The following is a 20,679-nucleotide window of genomic DNA, read 5'->3' on the forward strand; positions in this document are numbered from 1 at the left end:
ATTTTTTATTAATCAGCCCCACAACACCTACACTAATCCCACAAATAATCCTCTAAGAGACACAATTGGGGTTACACAATAATGAAATCCAGTAAACAGTGGAGTTTCTGTAGACAATTTTTGCAAAGCATATGATGAAAAAAACATAGAAGTTGAAGTTGCCTTTAGGGAACAGCACATGTCAAAACAATTATTCCAAAGATATAAAAGGTAGATGAATATGTATTTTTTAAAGATTAAATCTTATCATCTAAATCTTAAATCTTCTTCATCTTCTAAGCTTTCCTATTACATTTTAGTGTGATGATTAACTTCTTTGAACAACAGGAATGCCGCACATGCATTTTTCAGTTTTTGCTTTTTAAAGAAACTTGTCAGAACAGAAATACAGAATTTGGCTGGCTGAGTCAATCACCGGGTCAGAGGTCAACTGAAATTGGACTGTTGATGGCTGGTCAACTGCCTTACACACTCACCTTTTTCAATAAAGAGTTGCTCATATTTAAGTGCTAATTCAAAGGTGTGCAGCTTATTAGAAATAAACTACTATGCTGACGTCAGACCAATGTATGATGAAATTACATTGGCTGCTATGGGTTACTGCACTTGCGAATTAAAGGGTTTCTAAACCCTCATGTTTTTTTGCATATATCTACTGCTACTAAGCAGTAGATATATGCAAAAAGTTATTTAAAAAAACGCTTTAACAGAGGTTAATACTTACCTGTGTTTTCCCGCGCGCTCCCGTCCCAAAATCTGAAAATTCTCAGGCGGCCGCAAAGTATCTTGGGGCGGGCCCATTCGCAGTTCGGATTTTCGGCCGGGAGACGAGAAGAAACACAAGGTAAGTATATGGACACATGCACCCGGATGCAGACACCGTGGGACAGGAAGTATCAGCAAGGACAGAGGAGTCAGCACTGGATCGGAGAGCCGCAGCAGAGAAGCGCTGGAGAGAAGGCTGAAAACTACAGGTGAACCAAAGCAGACCAGATCATTTGCAAGCCTCAGACTCTTCCTCACAGACACTGCAGCTTACAGTGTAAGGGTCCCAGCAGCAGAGGCAGTGCTGTCAATCCAGAAAGCAGTTGTTGATAGCCCTGACCCTGCATAACCTTCTCATTTAAGTGTACAGCCTACATGAGGGTGACAATGCTGCTCTAAATTCACTAGAAGTACAGAAGTGTTGTTGCCATACTGCATAAAGCTGCATAGTGCGGACTTCACTGGAAAGATCAACAAGTATTAGTGAACCTTTGCAGGTCATAGCTTTACTTTATTTCAAACTCTTTCTAATAAGCTTGCCTCCAATTACACATGAATAAAGACTGACCTACATTAATTTCTGTCTTTTATATCTGCCTTGACTTCAAGTTTAAAAGGTCTTTTGCAGAGCATCCAGGGCCACAAATCACTGTTAACTCTAAATTGATGAGCGGCAAAGGCTTTTAAAGCATCGTATATATGGGCAATTTTTGGTACTATAGCTTTTCGCCATTTCAAGGGCGTGTGCATGTCACGTACGGCGGGCCGGGGGAGGGCGCAGAGGGGGTACGAGGACGCGGGAAGGGCCGCATGACATGCAGGCTATCGCCGTCCTTCACTCGTCCTCGGAGATCTTCCAACGCACCGGGACACAAATAAACTAATCTAAGCTGCCACCACCCACAACTTACAGGCTCGTGGGGAACCTTTCCCTGGACTCTCCTAGTCCGTACACTCTGCGCTCAAGTAGACTGGCACACAGGCTATGCAGACCACACACACCTCTCTCTAGCAGTTACAGGTTAGCTAAACCAGACACAATTACCTCTAGAGTTAGCATCTCCACTCACAGTCTCCTGCACTATCGCTGGCCACCACTGGAAGGACACTCATTCAACTCTAGCTGTCTGGACACACACACAGGCAGATGCAAATCTTGCATACAATCTAGTGTACTCTAATGGGTGTGTGGCAGCCTAAGTGGTTTCCTCACGCCCACTAAGATCCCCTGAGCCAGTGATGGCGAATGTTTTTGAACCCGAGTGCCCAAACTGTGAAGCAAAATCAATTTATCTCAAAGTGCCAGCGCTGAAAATAAGTATAGTATTGTATTGCAGTTTGGGCGCTGGGCTTTAAAAAACATTCAACATCACTGCCTTAGGCAAAATAGGGAAACACACATATTCAAACATTTATACACTCAATAAAACACGCACTCATTAAAAAAAGAAAGCACACATACATATATATCACACACATTAAAAACACATGCGCACATCGCACACATAATGAAACACACACATTAAAACACACACATCAAAAAACACACACATTAAAAAAATATATTTTAAATTTAATTTTTTTTAACTCTTGATTTCTCAATGTCGAGGAGCTGAAACTCAAGCTGAAATTCATGAATGAACAGGCTGCGATGTATATCACGTCCTGTTCATTCATAACTGGGGACACATAGTACTATGTGTCCCCAGTTATTTACAAACACTGGAGTGATCAGCTGATCGCTCCAGTGTTTGTCCTGCACAGAGGTCTAATGGGGGAGAGCAGCGGGGATCCAGAGAAGCCCCACGTCAGAAGGACAGGACATGTTGATCTACGAGGGATCGATTTGCGATCAATGGTAGATCGTGATCGACCTAAGGGGCACCCCTGATTTATTATATTGCTGGTTCGGCAATATATTAAATAGAATCTGAGCACCTGCCAGGTTTAAAGATGGCCACCGCTATTCGCAGCGGCCATCTTTAAAAAGTTAACATGCCTTTACAGTGACCTGCACCTGGAGCGTGTGGGTCACTGTAACCGGGACCTATGCTCGCGTGCCACCAGAGGGGCCTCTGTGTGCCCTCTGTGGCACGCGTGCCATAGGTTCGCCACCGCTGCCCTAAGCTAGAACCTTGGCGTACCCACTTCTTCCACTGCCCACACACACCCACAGATCCCTGCCTTGCAATGACTTACAACCGAGCTTCAAGACACCAATGATACAATCAACTATACACATGCAACAGACACACAACAGTCTCTTTAGATTCGTGCGTTCTTTTAGAGCAATCAAAAACCAGCTTATTAATTTTATATTTAATAACCCTAGACGGGCAGCGCATAGAAAAAGGTGGTTACAAAAATTAGATGTTACAAAGTGAGACACACAAACATACAAGCAAGCACTATGAAAATAAAAAGGGATAAAACATGGATTTTGCTTAATCCTGCTTCCTGGGTTGGATAGAAAAACGTGGACACACTCCTATGTGTGAATGGACCCCTTGAATGTGACAATTTGTCGGTTTCAGATCTCCATTATTATAGTATGAAGATCAAAACCACCACCTGAGATCAGCCAATCAGATGGAAGGGGCTGGAGACTGATTTTTAACACCTGGGTCTTCAGGTATAATTTTTCTATTCATCATCTTGGAACCCTCATAAGTTGAACTGTTTCCAGGTATGAACTATCCGAAAGTGATGGCTCTGGTTTCAAACTATTGTTCTGCTATCTGCAGAGTCCTAACTTCGGCACTGTACGGCTAACAGAACCAGAAATACCTTAAAGTAACCCAATTATCAGAATACTGTATGGTAAACCTCTGATGTTTGGTATCAAGCGGCTCACCTTTGTGCCACCGTTCTTTCGCTGAAGGTTGTACGATCATATAATGTATGCGACAGGAGTTATGAGATATGACCTTTCTTAAGCATTTTGAACATTGAAATACACACAAGGTGATGTGACACTTTTCCCAGTCTGGTGACAAAACCCACCTAGAGACCATTTGTCCAGGAAGTCCCAGGAAGGGAATTGACTGTGTTGAGGTCCCCGGCTGGGGAAGCACAACAAACCCACCTTTGATTTAATTACCACTACCCAGCTGACGAGTATATATGTAAATCGTGTTAGCTTCAAGACAGCATTCACTAAGGAAATGAACTGTCTTATGACAAGGGGCCAAAAAATATAATATTTTTATGGTCGCACCATGACAGTGCAGTTTTGAAGATTGACATGTTTTTCAGGGCCGGCCTTTGGGGTGTGCGGGCATAGCAACATGTGCTCCAGGCGACCGACACAAATTCTGTCCCCAAAGGTCGGTCCTGAGTGAGTCTCCGAGTGCTTTTCCTATACCCCAAGATCGGCGTCCCTCCAACGCGGGACTCATCATTCCCTGTGTCATCACTGTGTCATTAACCACTTCAAGACCAGGTGTTTAGACCCCCTTCCTGGCACCATGCGGACTGAGAAGACAAAGGATGGGAAGAATCCATGGAAGCGGGCAGCGGATGGAAAATCTTTTTTCTAGTAAGATCTAGTAAATAATCTTTTTTATAAATGCTCTGTACTGCTTAAGGTCTGTTTTGGCTTTTATTATTTAAATAGGGTATTTCTTAAAGGAACAGTAAATAAAAAAGTTTAAAAAAAATGCTTCATTGTAATTATGTATGATCATTTTTGATAATAAATTTACAGGTGGCGTTATTATACCGTGTGATATACTGTATAGGTGGCGTTATTATACCGTGTCATATACTGCAAAGGTGACTTTATTATACCGTGTAATATACTATATAGGTGGCGTTATTATACCGCGTGATATACTGTATAGGTGGCGTTATTATACCGTGTGATATACTATATAGGTGGCGTTATTATACCGTGTAATATACTATATAGGTGGCGTTATTATACCGCGTGATATACTGCACAGGTGGCGTTATTATACCGTGTGATATACTGTATAGGTGGCGTTATGATACCGTGTGATATACTGTATAGGTGGAGTTATTATATGGGTGTGGCAACTGGAGGGGTGTGGTTACTGAGGGGTGTGGTCACTAAGGGGCGCTGTAAAGCTTTCTCGCACAGGGAGTCTCAATTTCTTTGAGGGCCTTGAGCAGCTGCTGAGCACACCTCTGGGTCACAAGTGTTCACTTACACTTCTGAGAACAACACACTAACCACGTAAAGTGCTCCTTACAGGCCCCTTAGATTTACCAATTCCTGAAATGGCATGGAAGTAAGACAGAAGAACACCTGTTCCCTGCTCCACGCTAGCTTGGAGTTCTCATTTAACCAGAATCATCTAGAAATCTTACTTAAACAGGGCATCATTGATGCAGAGCCATTACTGATTAATAATGATTTTTTACAAATAAAGAAAAAGATTAAGTAACATCAAATACTGCATAAAATGTAACTGCTAAAGCACATCTCACCTTGAGGCACAAGCTGGATGAAAAGAAGAACCACACCCCCGAGGAACAGTGTGCTTGACGTGGAGTATCTTCGAGAGAATCTTCGTAGCAGCACCCATGCCATGACATAAGCAGGGACTTCAATGATAGCAGACAGGAAACAATTCAAGTAAGGATCGCCATGCAAATTAGGGGTGTTTAGTGATAAGCCAAAGTATCCCACAGATATAATCATCCTGTGAAATATATGTTTTAAAAGGTGACACAAAGTTAAACCTTTTTCAGTAACTCAATGCTAAATAAAAGTCAACTCCCACCAAACCTTTTTTTGGGATATATTTAGAAAACAAATGTCTGTCAATGTTTCAGTGCTGTCTGTGACCCTGTTAAAGAGATGTTGCCTCACTTTCCGTCCCCTTGACAGCCCCTAATAGCAGAACAAGAAATGAAGGGACTGGTCATCACTGGTGCAGGAAGTCATTACTTCCTCTACCAAAGAGAAATAAATATTTTGGCTGGAGTTGGGCCTTACTGTAAACAAGACAAGAAAAAAAGATACAAATGACTAACACACCATATATTTATAGTCTGGAGGTGTAGTGGTTAATGACTGAGCAATAAATAGCATTCTGAAAAAAGAACAATGTAGAAATGTAACAGCATGCAGATAAAAAAGGAAGTTAGTGGCCTATTTAACACTGGTAAGACTCAGTGATTCCGTTAATGGGTCTTTGGCTGTTACTGCCAATGAAGCTGTATGCAAAAAAAAATGTCACTGTATATATTAAAGGGTGTCTAAGGCCAAAACTAAAAATAAATATATATTTCTATGCTGCATTTCCATAAGTTATATTCCAGCTTTTGCTATAGACGTTTGTAAACTTACTTACGATACACATAGGATGTACTTCCTCAATTCAGAGATGCAATTTCACTCAGCCCTATGAATATGAACTTGCTGTGTCACAACTCTAACTAAGACTGCTGTCTGAACGTCCCACAATGTAACACTATCATTGTTTGCTGGAAGCAATGCATGATGGGAAATGCAGTCTTGAGAAATCAAGATGGCATCCCATTAAGCCGCAGCAGTAAAGCACACTGGAAGTCCAGGAAGTTGATGAAAGTGACGGGCAGACAGAAGGCAGCATTCACTACATAAAAGTGATTTTTTCTAATAAGATTTGATTTCATTATAAAAAAAAAAACCTCTAGTATGTATTCCTATTACAGTGATGATGTTATAATTGTACAGTATATGCTGGGGCTTTACAACTCCTTTAACTAGTATTAAGTGGTCACATGCAACTGAACGTTTTGTATAATAAGAAGTTTTGCGGCTCATCCAAGCAGCATTTTAGATTCTAAACCCGAAGAAGCTGCTTTGGAATACTTACCTAAGAGCATGCATGAAAAATATTAAAGTGTCTTTTTTTTGATTTTAGGAAAATTAAGATTAAACAGAAATAAACGCAACAAAAAGGGGGGATCAAAGTGTAAAAGAAAGCAAACACGATACAATACAGTTGAAACATCTACTAACATACAAAGAAAGTTTGTTGTTCTATGTTGGACATCTGCTTCAAGATACAAGATACTCATAACCTCCACATTTTCTGAATGTGTATCATTCAATCCAAACATCAACATGTGTTTTTTGACATTGGTAATCATATTATGGAGGTCAGCTACGTAAAGTGGGTTCTTACTTTAGGAAGGTCAGGGCAAAAGGTCAAATCCTTTTGCCCTGATGAAGGGACCCTGCATGGCCCCGAAACGTTGGCTGTTTTCACTGTGACTTTGTCGAAATAAAATGGACTTATTTAAATTATATTTTATGGGCCGGGAGCGGTGTGAGGAGTGCGAAGGGACTCTGTTCATTTACATCTGGTTCTTACTTCAGTACATCTCCAAGCTGGACTCCAAGGAATTAACCAAATATACCGCTGAAATACTTATCAGTGAACTGTCTAAACTCTTAAAAGATAAGTACATTTGTTTTTAGTAAGTTTCCAGATCCAGGTGATCCAGACATCTCCTACTGGACAGAATAGCCAAGTTAGTAACCCTACGATTCTTTACTGCAGACAGGCAATACAGCTTTGTCACTGACCTTCCCCCAGTTTGCTGACTGAGCAGCAGACTACAGATGAGGTTATCATTTTGCTCTCCCCAAACTTGCTAACTAACCAACATTTTGCAGTGGGAAATTTAGTTTGTTTATCAATGCCTGAAATTTTGTTACCCACCAGAGTAAAATTGATAAAAATGTCACAATACGGATATTCCTTGTTTTAATGAGGTCAATAAAATTGTAAGCCTTGTGGAACTGGTTTTTCACATCTTGCAGCTAGAAAAACAAAACAAGAAAGGGAAGAATAAGTGAAAGCCGGTTCATCTAGAATTTTATACAAGTCTATACACAATGGGAGAAATGTATCAAAACGAGCAGACGGAATGTGGAGCAGATACACATAGTAACTAATCAGTTTCTATCTTCAGTTTGCTCAGTTAAGTTTGAAAGATAGAAGCTGATTGGTTGCCATGGGCAATTATGACAAATTTCCCTCCATACTGCTAATTGGTGACAGCATACAAATTATGGAACAGAATGGCATGGAGGAAGAACTTTGGCCTTGTGGCACTGTGATCATAGGATATCACAGAAGGCACTCCACCCTCATAAAGTTTCTAAATTCTCTTCATGCGTGTGTGAGTTTTTTCAAACAGTCCAAAGTCAACGTGCCTCTGCTTAAGGTGGCATTCTTATGTGCACACTTGTATAGCTGTGATAGCATAATCAAGATTGTGGATGTGATGTGAAGTGTGCCTCTGGGAATTTTTTGTCATATAAAGAATAAAATAAATGAAATATGAATAAATTAAAATTAGCATAACTAAAAAAAATGTTCAATGTCTGAAAGCACATATTTTTTTACTTTCCATATTTCGTATAAATATACTCCCATATAAAGACAGCGATTTCAGTGTTACCAAACAGAGAACACAAACTTAGACTTCATAATCCCCATGGGGCTGTGGTATTGTTTAGCTCTCAAACTACAGCTTCCAGATGAATCTCTGGCTGGTCTACTGCAATGTAGAAACATGTTATGGGATCACAGTAACTGTCAACTGGCAAAGGATTTCTAGGCATTCAGACAAATTTGAAGCCTTACATACTTATGCCAAGAGTAATAAAACACAACCGTATTTGTCAGGGTTTGGGGGAAAAATTATTTGTACAGCTACAACTCAATACAGTCTCTTACAATTGTAAATATACAATACAAAGGGAAATAAAAAAACAAGACATTAGTATTAAAGGTGTCACCAATTTTTTTCAGGTATGAAATATATTACAATATAGAATAGTTTACAGTTTGTCTTGCAGAATGCTTTTCAGTGTGCACCTTAAAGGAGAATTTGGGGGAGAGTGAAATACACTCATCCCCATAATTAGAGTCAAGGTGTGACACTGAAGCTGTTACAGGTCGGCTCTACAGTATATAGCCCGTTATATGCGGAGTTGTGGGTCACAGGAGGACATCAGTATATGTCCTCCTGTGGCCCTAAAGAGAACTACGGCCTAAAAAAGGTTGGGCCATCGTTCTCTTTTAAAGGCGCATTCACGAGGAAATGTGTGCGTTGGACATGACTTAACGCAAGTGCGCTTTCTTGCGTTGGCATAGTACATTAACATGAATTGCAGGTTTTTTTTAGTTTAAGTTTGTAAGCTCTATAAGGTATTGGTTCTACCTTGCCTTGATGTCCACTGCGTTGAAGCGCGTTAAACACATGTGTTGTTGAAGAAAAGAAGAGTCTGCTCTATTTTTTTTTCAACATCAAGACAATGCACTTGTGTGAACTTCTCCTATTCACAGACATTTATTTTTACATGTCCTTGAATGGCATCCGTTGAGAAACAGATGCCAACACCTCTGGTATGAATGGGGCCTAAATGTGTCACAGGAGTATTTAGCTATTTAGCTAAGTTCTATACAATTACCGGAGCTGACTGCACAACATTATGAGAACTCACTAGAACCATTACTATGCAGCCAGATAAATACCCGTACATCCTGGACAGCAACCAGGATGTTTAAATGGCTTCTTTACACGCAGGCCGGTGTACAAGTCCTTAAAGTGGAAAGGCAAAAATGTAAACACACTATTGACATAAATATGCTCAATGTGAACAGTTTTAATAGAAATTAATTTGTGGTTCTCTTGAGCTAGTCTTGTGATCCACTCACCTCTGTCACACTGAATGAATACACACTGTAAATCACAAGAGTGGCTCAAAGAACATAACTAGTCAGGTTATGGTGAGAAGGCTAAAGGTAACCAACATGCCCTTTCTACTATAATACTGAAGTAAAGCAACGACTTTCTAAAGCAAAGTATTTATATAACATCATCCCTTTCATCTACAGATATAGTAATAAGTAGGGCTGTGGAAATGAAAGATTAATTTCTCGATTAATTGTTAAACTTTTTGATCGATTAAAATAATTGTGATCGCTAATGAAAACACTCACCTCTCCGCTGGCTTCCGGGAGTCCCGTCGGTGATCCGGACATCGACGTCACCGAACTCCTCCCCCCTTCCCCAAGTGGCTCCATCGGCTAACGAAGGGAAGGGGGAGGAGTACGGTGACGTCGATGCCCGTGACGGCTAACGAAGTGAAGGGGGGAGGAGTGCGGTGACGTTGATGTCCATGACGTCACCGGATTCCTCCCCCCTTCGTTAGCCGACGGGGCCACTTGGGCCGGTGAGTTTGCCCAAGAAATTTTCTGCACGAGTGCCAGCCAAGGCATTGGCCTATACACATGCAGCACAGCAATGAAGTAATAAAATGAACTAGGATCACACTAATCCAGCACGTTATTATTCTGAGTTGCCCCACTCAAGCGGCGGCCATATTGAGTGGGGCACGTGAGATTAATAACGTGCTGGATTAGTGGGATCCTAGTTCATTTTATTACTTCATTGCTGTGCTGTATGTGTATAGGCCAATGTAGTTGGATCTGTATGTGCGTTAGAATTAATCGAAAATTAATCGATTAAAAAAAAAATTCGATTAATCGAACACGAAAATTTTAATCATTACCAGCCCTAGTAATAAGCAGTTTTGACTGACATAAAGTGGATCTAACGCCAAAACGTTTCTTGTTAGTTTTGGATAGAGTGTGGAAAAGTTGGAACCTTGGTCAGATTTTCTAGCTGTGTCTACACTAAAGAGATTCATCCTCACTATTTGTCCTGGTAGGTGAGAGAAAACACAATATTAAGTTGACACCAATCCGGGGGTACAGAATAAATCTTCCAGAGTGTGCTCTGTTTTCTTCCTTTTGTTATTTTGCCCTTGGATCTACTGTATATGTGGCATGCAACAATAAGCAAGTACCAGTGATATGTGGATAATTTGAATATTCTACTTAGATGGTGTTTCTCTTCATGTTGTGCTTACAGGACAGGAAGTAAAGGGAGAATTCCTCAATGGGATACAGATGACCAAAACAAATGTGTTAAGGGTTTTATCTAGGTATGCACCGATACCACTTTTTTAAGGCCGAGTACGAGTACCGATACTTTTTCCCAAGTACTCGCCGATACCAATTACCGATACTTTTCCTTAAAGGGACAGGTCACATTTTTTCTAAAGCAATACAAAATCATGATTTTAGGTCAGTTTCTTAATATTATGAAGAACATGAACACTCTGTAGTGTGGCACAGCTATATCCAATTCTGCATACCTGGCTTTATATTATAAGAACTTTATAATATAAAGCTAGGTATGAAGAATTGGATACAGCTGTTCCACACTATACAATAATAGACTGTTCTGGAGTCTGGGCATGTGATAATCTATTTTCCCCACTAGGGGGATACAAGCCTTAGTTAGCAATGGCATGATAAATATTAATTTCATTATACCCACTCCATCCAAAAGTCAAATAGATTGGCTTTACATACACTTCGAGGAGAGTGGGCACAGCCATGCAAGCCATTCATTTTGAAGAGTTCACTTTTATGTACTTTAATGGTGTATGTGGCTGCCTGCGTATACTCTGATGTTAACCAGGGCTGTGCGTTCACCGTTTGTTAACAGTGCAGGAGATGCATTGCATTGCCATTCCTTTGAATGGCACCCCAAGTGCAATTCCCACCCGCAATGAGATCAACCGTGCAGCAATGCGTGGCACCAAAATACAGTGCATTCCGGTGCGGTTAAAAAAAAATTAGTGTATACACTACTTTCTTTAACTGCAACGCGATGCACAGTTTTGCGGTAACTCGGGTTGCAGCGTGGTCCAGCACATTGCAGGAGGTAGGGGAGTTTTATGGTGCCATTTTTAAAAAAGGCAACGCAACACACCTCCTGCACTGTAACACGCGCTAGGGTGCGTTAATCGGACAGAACCGTTGGATTAAAGCACCACACTGGTGTGAATGGGCTCTTAATATATTTGCACACTACATAAAAAACAAATGTAACATACTGTGTACAGCTATGTAGGTTACCTCAGATAAACTGAATATTATTTCTGGTGCCGTTATGCCATTTTTCTTAGCTGCTTTCCTTATTATATCTTCAGCTTCTGTAATTCTGCCTTGGGATAGCAGCCATCGTGGTGACTCTGGGATAATCCTGCAACAAAATGTTAAGTGCAGTGAAGCAAAAACACATGCAAGAGTAAATGTAATGCACACACACTACTTTTTAAGATGAACGCCGACAGTCACAAGCCATAAACAAGCCTGAAAATAGATTATGAATGCTCAGAGTTGTGCCACAGAAGAAAGAAAGCTCTTTGGTGATAGGTTACAAAAGTAAGTACTATCCTTGTCGCACTCCTTACCGATATGTCCCTTGTAGTGGGGGGTGCTCGCAGTGACCGCGGATGGCGCCGCGAATGTCAGCAAAATTTTAGAAATGTCACCAGCACACCAATCCTTTTAAGATAGCAAAAGCTTCATTTATTGAAGTTTTTTGTCATATGACCAAACAAGCGCTTTCGGGACCGCGCAGGGTCCCTTCATCAGGCTTTATCCTTAAAAGGATTGGTGTGCTGGTGACATTTCTACAATTTAGGTTACAAAAGTAGCCACCCTCCCGATACTAAGCACCGATACCGGTGCTGAACATTTTTAAATACATTTGTCCCACGCTTGCTGGGACCTTACGGCAGCTTGTGGAGACCTAGCGGCAGCTGTTTACAGCGCCGGCCCGCACATCTCCTTCCCACCGCCTAAAACTGAGAGGACCTGCACGCAGCCCTTGTAAAACCACACGCAGCCCTGGTGAGATTGCACACAGCCCTTGTAAAACCGCACACAGCCCTGGTGAGACCCCACACAGCCTCCTGAGATCTCGCGCAGCCTCCTGAGCTGTGCTAGCTCTAAGGAAGTTCTTTACATAATGAAACGAGTTAGAAACCTACAGTACAGCGTCTAATGGCCGTTGGGTTCCTTGTGTGTGGCAGACTTGATCTATAACAGCACTGTCTTTATATTACATCATGGTGGTCTCCATCAGCATCCATGAACACTACGGGCATAGTGCATAAACAGGATTTCTATGGCGTATGGACATCTTTGGTGAGATCCACTTCAGTTCTTTCCCTTTTTAGCTGCGACTTAGCACCCGCCTCTGTTCAGAGAACCGGCTTTCTTTTACAAAGTGCCTATGTTTGTGTGGATGGCAATACAATGACCCCTTGTGATTTTGCACATTATACTTACAAAATGATTCTACAATTGATAAAGGAAATCTATATCTGAAATGCTGGTGAGAAATACTGTGTAACAGGGTGCTTATGTTGGGAAGCACCTCAAGACGAACAGTCACCTTACCTCCATATACAAGTTTATCTATGACTTTGGTGTGGCTTCCCCAGTGGATAAAGCTCACCCATACCCCTATACCTTCCATTTCATGGTGTGCTCAGGCTTTTGGATGAACTATCCTAACCACTTGCTGCTTAAATACCTCATTTTGGAGATCCATCCGTTGATACACCGAAGAAACACCATTCCCCACACAGATAAATCACATGTTGATACATGGCTCATGCATGAAACCAAATTGATTGTTTTATACTAGGAACCATCAGGCCATTATGTGTTGTCGTTTCAAAGGTCGGGGGTTTGTGGTTTATATAATTGTCTGGGAGGGGGGTTTAAATGTGCACATTTGGTAATTTATTGACGTATATTTATTATTCGAAATAGATGAATTTTTTATATTTAGGATGAATTCGGATTAAGGGTTATTTATCAGATCATGTGTTTTCACAGTTGATCTCTGATGTCTAATTAGGTGGGAACCCTCTGGATTTCCTGTACAGCCTCCTGAGACCCCACACAGCCCTGCTGAGCAACACAGAGTATCTAGCTTCATATTATTCTGCATTGCTGTGCAATGTATTGCTGGGATTTGTAGTCCTCTCTAGCTGGTGGTATTCGGTATTGCTGTATAATCTATTGCTGGTATTTGTATTCCCTCTACAGCATGGAGTCAGTGGCAGAACTACCACAATCACAGTTGGGACCGGGCCCTGGCACTTCGCCACTGTCCTAAAATCATTAGTCTGTATTGTTTTAGAAAAACTGTCACATGACACACAAAAAGTATCAGTAATTGGTATCGGTGAGTAGTTTAGGAAAAGTATCGGTACTTGTACTCAGTCTCAGATTAGAGATTTACCTTTCTCATAACATCTAGCTTTATGGTAACAGATAATATGGTCTGTATTTGCTGTTTAAAGTTACAGCAGTGCCATCTTAAGGTGAAAAAAACATTTCTAAATGTTTAGACAATGGTATTCATGAGATTATCAACTTCCTTCATTGACAAGTTCTTAAAAGAGAACTGAAGCCAAACCTTTTTTTGGCTTTAGTCCTCTTTTGGGTCAAAAGATTAAATTGACTATTGCCCATTATTTGCTGACAGTGCAGAACTGCGCTGCAGCTGGGAAAGATCCCGACTCTATTCTCAGGACCCACCCCGCAGCCTGATTGAAAGCTAGTTCTGCCTCTCTAGAGCCAGAGCCAGCTGTGCCTGCCCCCTCCCTGTCTGCCCCTCCAATGAACACTGGAGGAACGGAGAGCGGGGGGAGAACCCCTTTGGGGAGCGGTGAGCGACAGTCAAAATAATGAACTGAGGGATCAGCGGTTTGTGATTGCTCAGTTCTCGATCTATAGAGCCAGCATGTGACAGCTGCAGTACATTTTAGTCTCCCAATATTTCTCCTTTAAATTTTAAATGCTTTAAAGATAAACTCCGAACAGAATTTTTCTTAACCCTTGCAGTGGGGCTATCCCTGCACTGCAAGAGTTAAGTGCTCGTTTTTGTCTAGTTGTGAAAAAAAAAAGTCATATTCACCTGAACCAACCGACTCCCTGCTTCTCCAGTTACTGAAGGCTCTCTCCTCCTATGCTGCAGCATTGAAATGTTCCGTAGCGTCCTCAAGTCTATACACTGTGTGCAGAACGTGATGATTTATGGGACCTTAGGCCACTGCAGAGGAAAGGGAGAGAAGCCTCAGGGACCCTTCCAAGAGCAAGTCAGCTCAGAGGATTAGGTGAGTATAACTTTTTTTTAGCACCTAGACAAAAACAAGCACTTAACCCTTGAAGTACGGGAGTAGCACCATTGTAAGGGTTAAGAAAAATTCTACCCGGAGTTCTGCTTTAACCCATAGCGGCCAATTAAAATTCAAGCTCAAGACACCATACGGATGCCAACTGGTTGCTATAGGTGTACTGCTGTAAAGCTGCAAACGAACAACCCTAACCAGTGAGAGAATATACTACCTGGAAACTGCAAACTTCAAAAAATGACCGCTAAGTCTTGGAGTGTTGGTGTGCCATTTGTTTCTTACATCAGTAATATTTAACACAGAAGAAACATGCTATGCCAATATATTACTGTTTAACCCTACAAAACGGCTGTGTATTAGAATTTAGAGAATAATTAATTGCTAATGAACCAGGTACAGCAAATGGTAAACCATGAGCCATATACTATTGTTGTTAGATAGGCAAAAAATAATTCCACCCAAATGGGGCCAGGAAACAATGTTGTGCTGTCCCTTTAGTTGGCGAGTCAAAGAAACTAGCATGCTGCTAACCAGGATTAAAGAAAAATGGTTATTCTACATTCCTTAAGAATATGTATAACCTAATTGGGCTAAAAATGTTTCCAACCAAAGTAATCATATGAAGCTGATTTCTTGTACTGCTGGAGGCACAGTGATACAATTAGATACAATTAGAACTCGGGCTTAAAATGCTTAAAACGCCACAGTCCTTGACTTCATTTCACGTCAACTCAGGCTGGTCAGAAATATTTGCATATGCGCCGAGACTTAGCAGCCTTTATATAGGAAAAGGGGTGTTTAAAGTGGAAGTGAGCAGTACCAGAGTGTACAGCACAGTTGCGGTTGTGTAGTCTTGAGGCAGGTAACATGACTGGTCATCTTTATAGGGAAATCATAACAGTTTTTATGTCAATTCTATTTTACAATAGGTTAAACGTTTCATGTTTTACATTATGCATTTTATACTTTATATGTTTTAATATCTGGGTTTTTTTTTACTTACACTTATCCAAAAAATGGTATTACTGTATAAAAAAAAATTCATATGCAATATTTATATATTTACCCAACTAGAAAAAAAGAAATATTTATAAACATTTATTTTTTCCTGCACATAATGAAGAACATTTATACAAAACCAAAATTCACTTTAATGTTCAACTTTTTTAGTTCTGGTAGAGTGGAAAAGGATTTGTACCTTAGTACTAGTATTAGATTTTAGATAGAAGTCTTAGTATTAGATTTTCGATTACTCTCTCTGTCCCCATTCAGAGGACTATCTCTGCAACAGAGACACAAACAGTAATACATTAGAAGTAAAATTGAGGAAGTTTAAACCTCTTGCTTTGCCTAACTGAGATTTCTTCTCACTTCCTGTACCACCGAAACCCTGCGTGTCAGGGTATCTCTAATAGAGTCAGAGGAAATCCTTACAAAGATGACAATGATAGCAATAAAAACACGACAGAGATTATAATTCTTCTCCTCTCCACAAAAAATGGCTGCAGTTGAGCTTTAATGCTACCGCAACTTACCAACTTTATTTATTTATTAAATGTAAGGATCAGTTATTTGAACGGGGTGTTAAACTTTCAAACTCTTTTTCAATATTGAATCCAGATTATGCAAAATATAAAGACCTACTTTGCTGGGCAATCACTTATAGCAAGACTTGACAAATTTTCTTTGAATCCAGGAGCCAGCTAAAAAAGTTAGAAGTCAGGTTTCTTTTGCGGGGGCGTTTCGCGTTTACGGGAGCGGGGGACTGACTTTAATTGCAAACTGCAGTAGCCCATAGTAAGCTAGCTATTGCACCCGCCCACTGCCTGCTGTCAATCAGCAGAGAAGGGCCCCAATGGAGAAAGAAAGATGCTGATTAACAGCATCTGGTGCAATCGCCAGCATGCTATTGGCTCCTGCAATTTAAAATAGCCAATAGCAGGCTGGCTATCGCTACCGGCCGCTGCATTGGAGACCTGTTGCGGGCAGTAGTTTATCCTAAGAGGGGACAGCATGGAAAGGACAAGGGGGGGCAATGGTGAAATGCAGACTCAGTGGTCTCTCCTCACTGCTGCAGCCGATTACAGCCTATGAAGAGAGACCACTGACAGTCTGGGAGTCTACAGAGGGAAGGAGAATGGCCACAGTTATTGTGGTGGTGGTAGGGGGCTGAATAGAGATTAATGCACACTACCTCCCTGCTTTTCTTCAGCACCGTGCGCAGGGAGGAGGAGAGCTGAAGAGGACCACAGCAACAATAGCAAATCTTAAAGCTAAGGAGGTGCTGACGGTAAGGAGCATGTCAAATGCTCCTATGCCTGTTGCAACCACTTAGCTCCATCTGGTGGTTGCCTCTTGTAACTGTACCTACCAAATTCTAGTCAGCGGTGGGCTAATCAGCCTGGTTACATGCCTTTCACAACGTGGGGGTTGGTTAGTGGTGCTCTATTTAAGCATCACAAGCCCAGGGCTCTGGACTTGTGATAGTTCTAGTCTAGTCTTGCTCTGTCTACACAAGCCTGTATCCTAATCTTGAATCGTAGTCCTGCCTTGATCTTGAAACCCAGTCTTGCCTTGGATCTTTAATCCTGCACTTGTTTTGTTTCTTGTATTTGGTTCTTGTCTTGTATTTGTTTGCCGTCCCTGTCTTGTATCTTGTATTCTGGTTTCCTTGTACCTTGACATCAGTCAGTACTTCTCCTTGTTCCTGGGGGCCACCTGCGACATCTATTGTCAGAGTGTATAGTTGAAGTCCTGAGGGCAAACCGAGTACCGGTAGGCTTATATTGGGTTGATCTGGTGGATGATGTAACTATTTTGTATAGCTTTTCATCTGCTCGTGAAATATTTATTTTTTTAAATGTTTAAAGGTAGGCTATATCACATGCTTTCAGATGTTAATAAGCAATACTTTTCTGCACTGACAATATATGTTAAAGTGACATTAAAGAATATTTTTTTTCCCCTCCCCCCCAAAGTTAATGTCAGCACTTACCTTAAATGATGTCTCTTAATCCGATCCTGTCGTTTTCATCTGTCCCTCCAGCGCTGTTGTGGAGGGGACTCCTCTGTCCTTGCTGGCACTTCCTGTCCCACGTTGTCTGAATGCGGGTGCACGCGTCCATAGACTTACCTTGTGTCTCTCGTCGACTCCCGGACAAAAATCTGAACTGCGCATGTGCCCGCCCCAAGATCCTGTGCGGCCGCCCAGGATTTTTCAGATGTGAGCGTACCGTGAAGACACAGGCAAGTTTTAACCTGTTTGAAATGGTTTAAAAATGAAAAGTTTTTGCATATATCTACTGCTTGCTGGTCATAGATATATGAAAAAAAACCTGAGGATTTAATAACCCTTTAAGACAGTATAATTCTTACACAAACTGTCACATTTGGAAAATGGCTGTATATTTCAATATAAAAAATAATGCTTTTGCAATGTGTAAAATGAATGAAGATTGTATTAAAAATGTTATGTGCAACCCTCCAGTAACGCTAGCTACGCACTGGTATAATGAAAAGAAGACTTCCAGCAATCGGAAAAATGTTGACTATTTAAGTTCAATACTATTTACAAATTATTATTATTATACAGGATTTATATAGCGCTAACAGTTTGCGCAGCGCTTTACAATATAAGGAAGACATTACAGTTACAATACAAGTCAAGAGAAGATGGTAAGGAGGGCCCTGCCCGTGAGGGCTTACAATCTAAAACGCAGCAGGCAATATGCAGGCAATGAGCAGTTATAATCACTTATAACATGCAAGAGGTGCCCAGCAAGGGCTAAACTTACCACCACAGGGGAATGCAGAACAATCCAGGAATAGTGAGGGCCAGCAGCAGCATCCGCCAATCTCTAATGAAGAACGCTATTAGTGGCAGCAGCATATATCCGATGGCGTAGAATATACAGACTCCCAGCGTAGAGAATATAATGCGCACTGATTTGCCTAGTATTTCTGCACCTAATTAAATGATGTCCAGAAAGTTCTGTCAGTACAATGGACTATGATAGCATGTTAACATATTGTACAATACAAGCATCCCTTTGTGGGAAGATTCATGAATTGAAATAAAAAAAAATCGCTCTCTATACCCAGCACTTAATTAGCTCAGTATAATAATTAGAAGACCAAAAACAGAATTATATGTTTTTAGTAATAACTATTACTACATAAATAATATGTGCAGTGTAGGTAATTGTAGCTACATGTTTAACCAAAAAGAAATAAACAAAACAAAACAAAAAAAGCTAATCATCCCCCCCCATAGGAAGTACCCGCAACACACCAACTTTCCTGGAAATAAACAATGTTCATGACTGTCCAAAGTTTAGAGGTTGTCATGAAAAATCCCAATTTACAGAATAACTCCAGGCAGATATTAAAAAACAATGAATGCTGTTAGGTATTTAAAGCCATACATTTATTTTTTAGTGTACGTAACTGAATATGACTTTATTTCAGCACTCAGGCAAGAAGATGAAAGTCCAACATTAGGAGCCAACCAGTTTTGCTGCATGTACTGTACATGTGCTAACAAAGAACAAGATGATAGGAGGAGGGAGCAGAGAGCTGACTTCATCAGTCTGTTGCTGCTCCTTCACTGTCCAAATACGGATGGGGCGCAGGAGGTGACCTACCTGTGTTTCGTATGAAGCAAAAGTCAGGTCACCAGGTTGGTTGTACTGTTAGGCAGAACTGTGTAAATCTCAAGACTGGGTGGACAGGAATACAAATCTGTTAGCAGTTAAAACAGCCCCCATACATGTATAGCAATGTTGTATTTTTCTGTCTGCCTGGAGCTCAGCCTTATCTACACTAGACATTCAAAAACATAAAATTATGTTAAGCACTTGTATAAGACTGCGTCCTTACCGAGTATAAAAGCTGCTACATAATTGGATATCTGTCCCATGCCAACAATGAGGAATAACACTGCAAACATCTCCCAACTGACAGAGAAGACTTGTATTATGCTGAATCCAGTCTGGACAGCCATGGTAGTAAACAGGACCTTTTTCCTGCCAAACCTTTAAAAATAAATGAGAAAACTGTTAATGACCAGCACATTTCATCATCATTATGGTCCACTTAACATGTTTAAGTGGCGTGTGGGAAAATGAATGTGGAATACAAACAATAATCCTCTCCTTTTCCACACTACCAGAGAAGTGTCAACTGTGAGACTTTCACAGGTTGGAGGACAGAGACAATGAAAGGATGTTATACATATAATATAGTATTCCTAAATCTTTTAATTGTTGGTATCAGTTAAATTTACCAATATTATAAAATAATAAACACTGTGCAAATTTCAGCCAGTTCTTGCGGAACCGAAAAAAAAAATTCACACAGTGGGTGCCGCTGTCTGGCTGGCATCCCTTGATCAGCTGATTGAAGGAGCCGGTCACAAAATCTATGTAAGAACAAAGCCCGCTGCCAGCTCTGTTCAGGTATTCTGGCAGTGGCCGCTGTCAGAATAAATATAAAAAAACAGCAGATAGCAAGGAAAGCAATAGCAGGTCTGCTATTGGCTATTTAAAATTGCAGTAGCCATTAGCAGGCTGGCTATTAAATCCACCCACTGCCCACTGTCAATCAGCAGAGGAGGGCCTGAAGGAGAAAGTTCAATTTAAAATAGCCAATAGCGGACTGGACATTGCTCCCAGCCACTGCAGATCAATCAGCAGAGGAGTGGACCTGAAAGAGAACTTTCTCCTTCAGGTCTGCTTCTCTGCTGATAGACAGCAGGCAGTGGACAAGTTTAATAGCCAGCCTGCTATTGCAATTTGAAATAGCCAATAGTAGGCTGTCTATTGCACTGTGCACTGCCTGCTGTTTACATCAAGCTGCCGGCTGCAGAATCCTGC

General features: G+C 41.0%; 1 protein-coding gene across 1 annotated transcript in view; it reads right to left on the bottom strand.

Moving 5' to 3' along the window:
• Positions 1-20,679, bottom strand: part of LOC108792895 (solute carrier family 22 member 5-like) — a 51,898-nt gene that overhangs the window by 5,017 nt on the left and 26,202 nt on the right. Inside the window, exons 3-7 of the mRNA XM_018563782.1 lie at positions 19,685-19,839; positions 18,601-18,772; positions 11,727-11,853; positions 7,446-7,546; positions 5,218-5,432 (exon numbers count right to left, since the gene is read on the bottom strand). Coding sequence (XP_018419284.1) covers positions 5,218-5,432; positions 7,446-7,546; positions 11,727-11,853; positions 18,601-18,772; positions 19,685-19,839 — 770 coding nt within the window. The remainder of the gene's footprint in view (positions 1-5,217; positions 5,433-7,445; positions 7,547-11,726; positions 11,854-18,600; positions 18,773-19,684; positions 19,840-20,679) is intronic.

The sequence above is a fragment of the Nanorana parkeri genome, unplaced genomic scaffold, assembly GCF_000935625.1.
Source record: "Nanorana parkeri isolate BGI_ZX_2015 unplaced genomic scaffold, ASM93562v1 scaffold695, whole genome shotgun sequence".
NCBI classification, from domain to species: Eukaryota; Metazoa; Chordata; class Amphibia; order Anura; family Dicroglossidae; genus Nanorana; species Nanorana parkeri.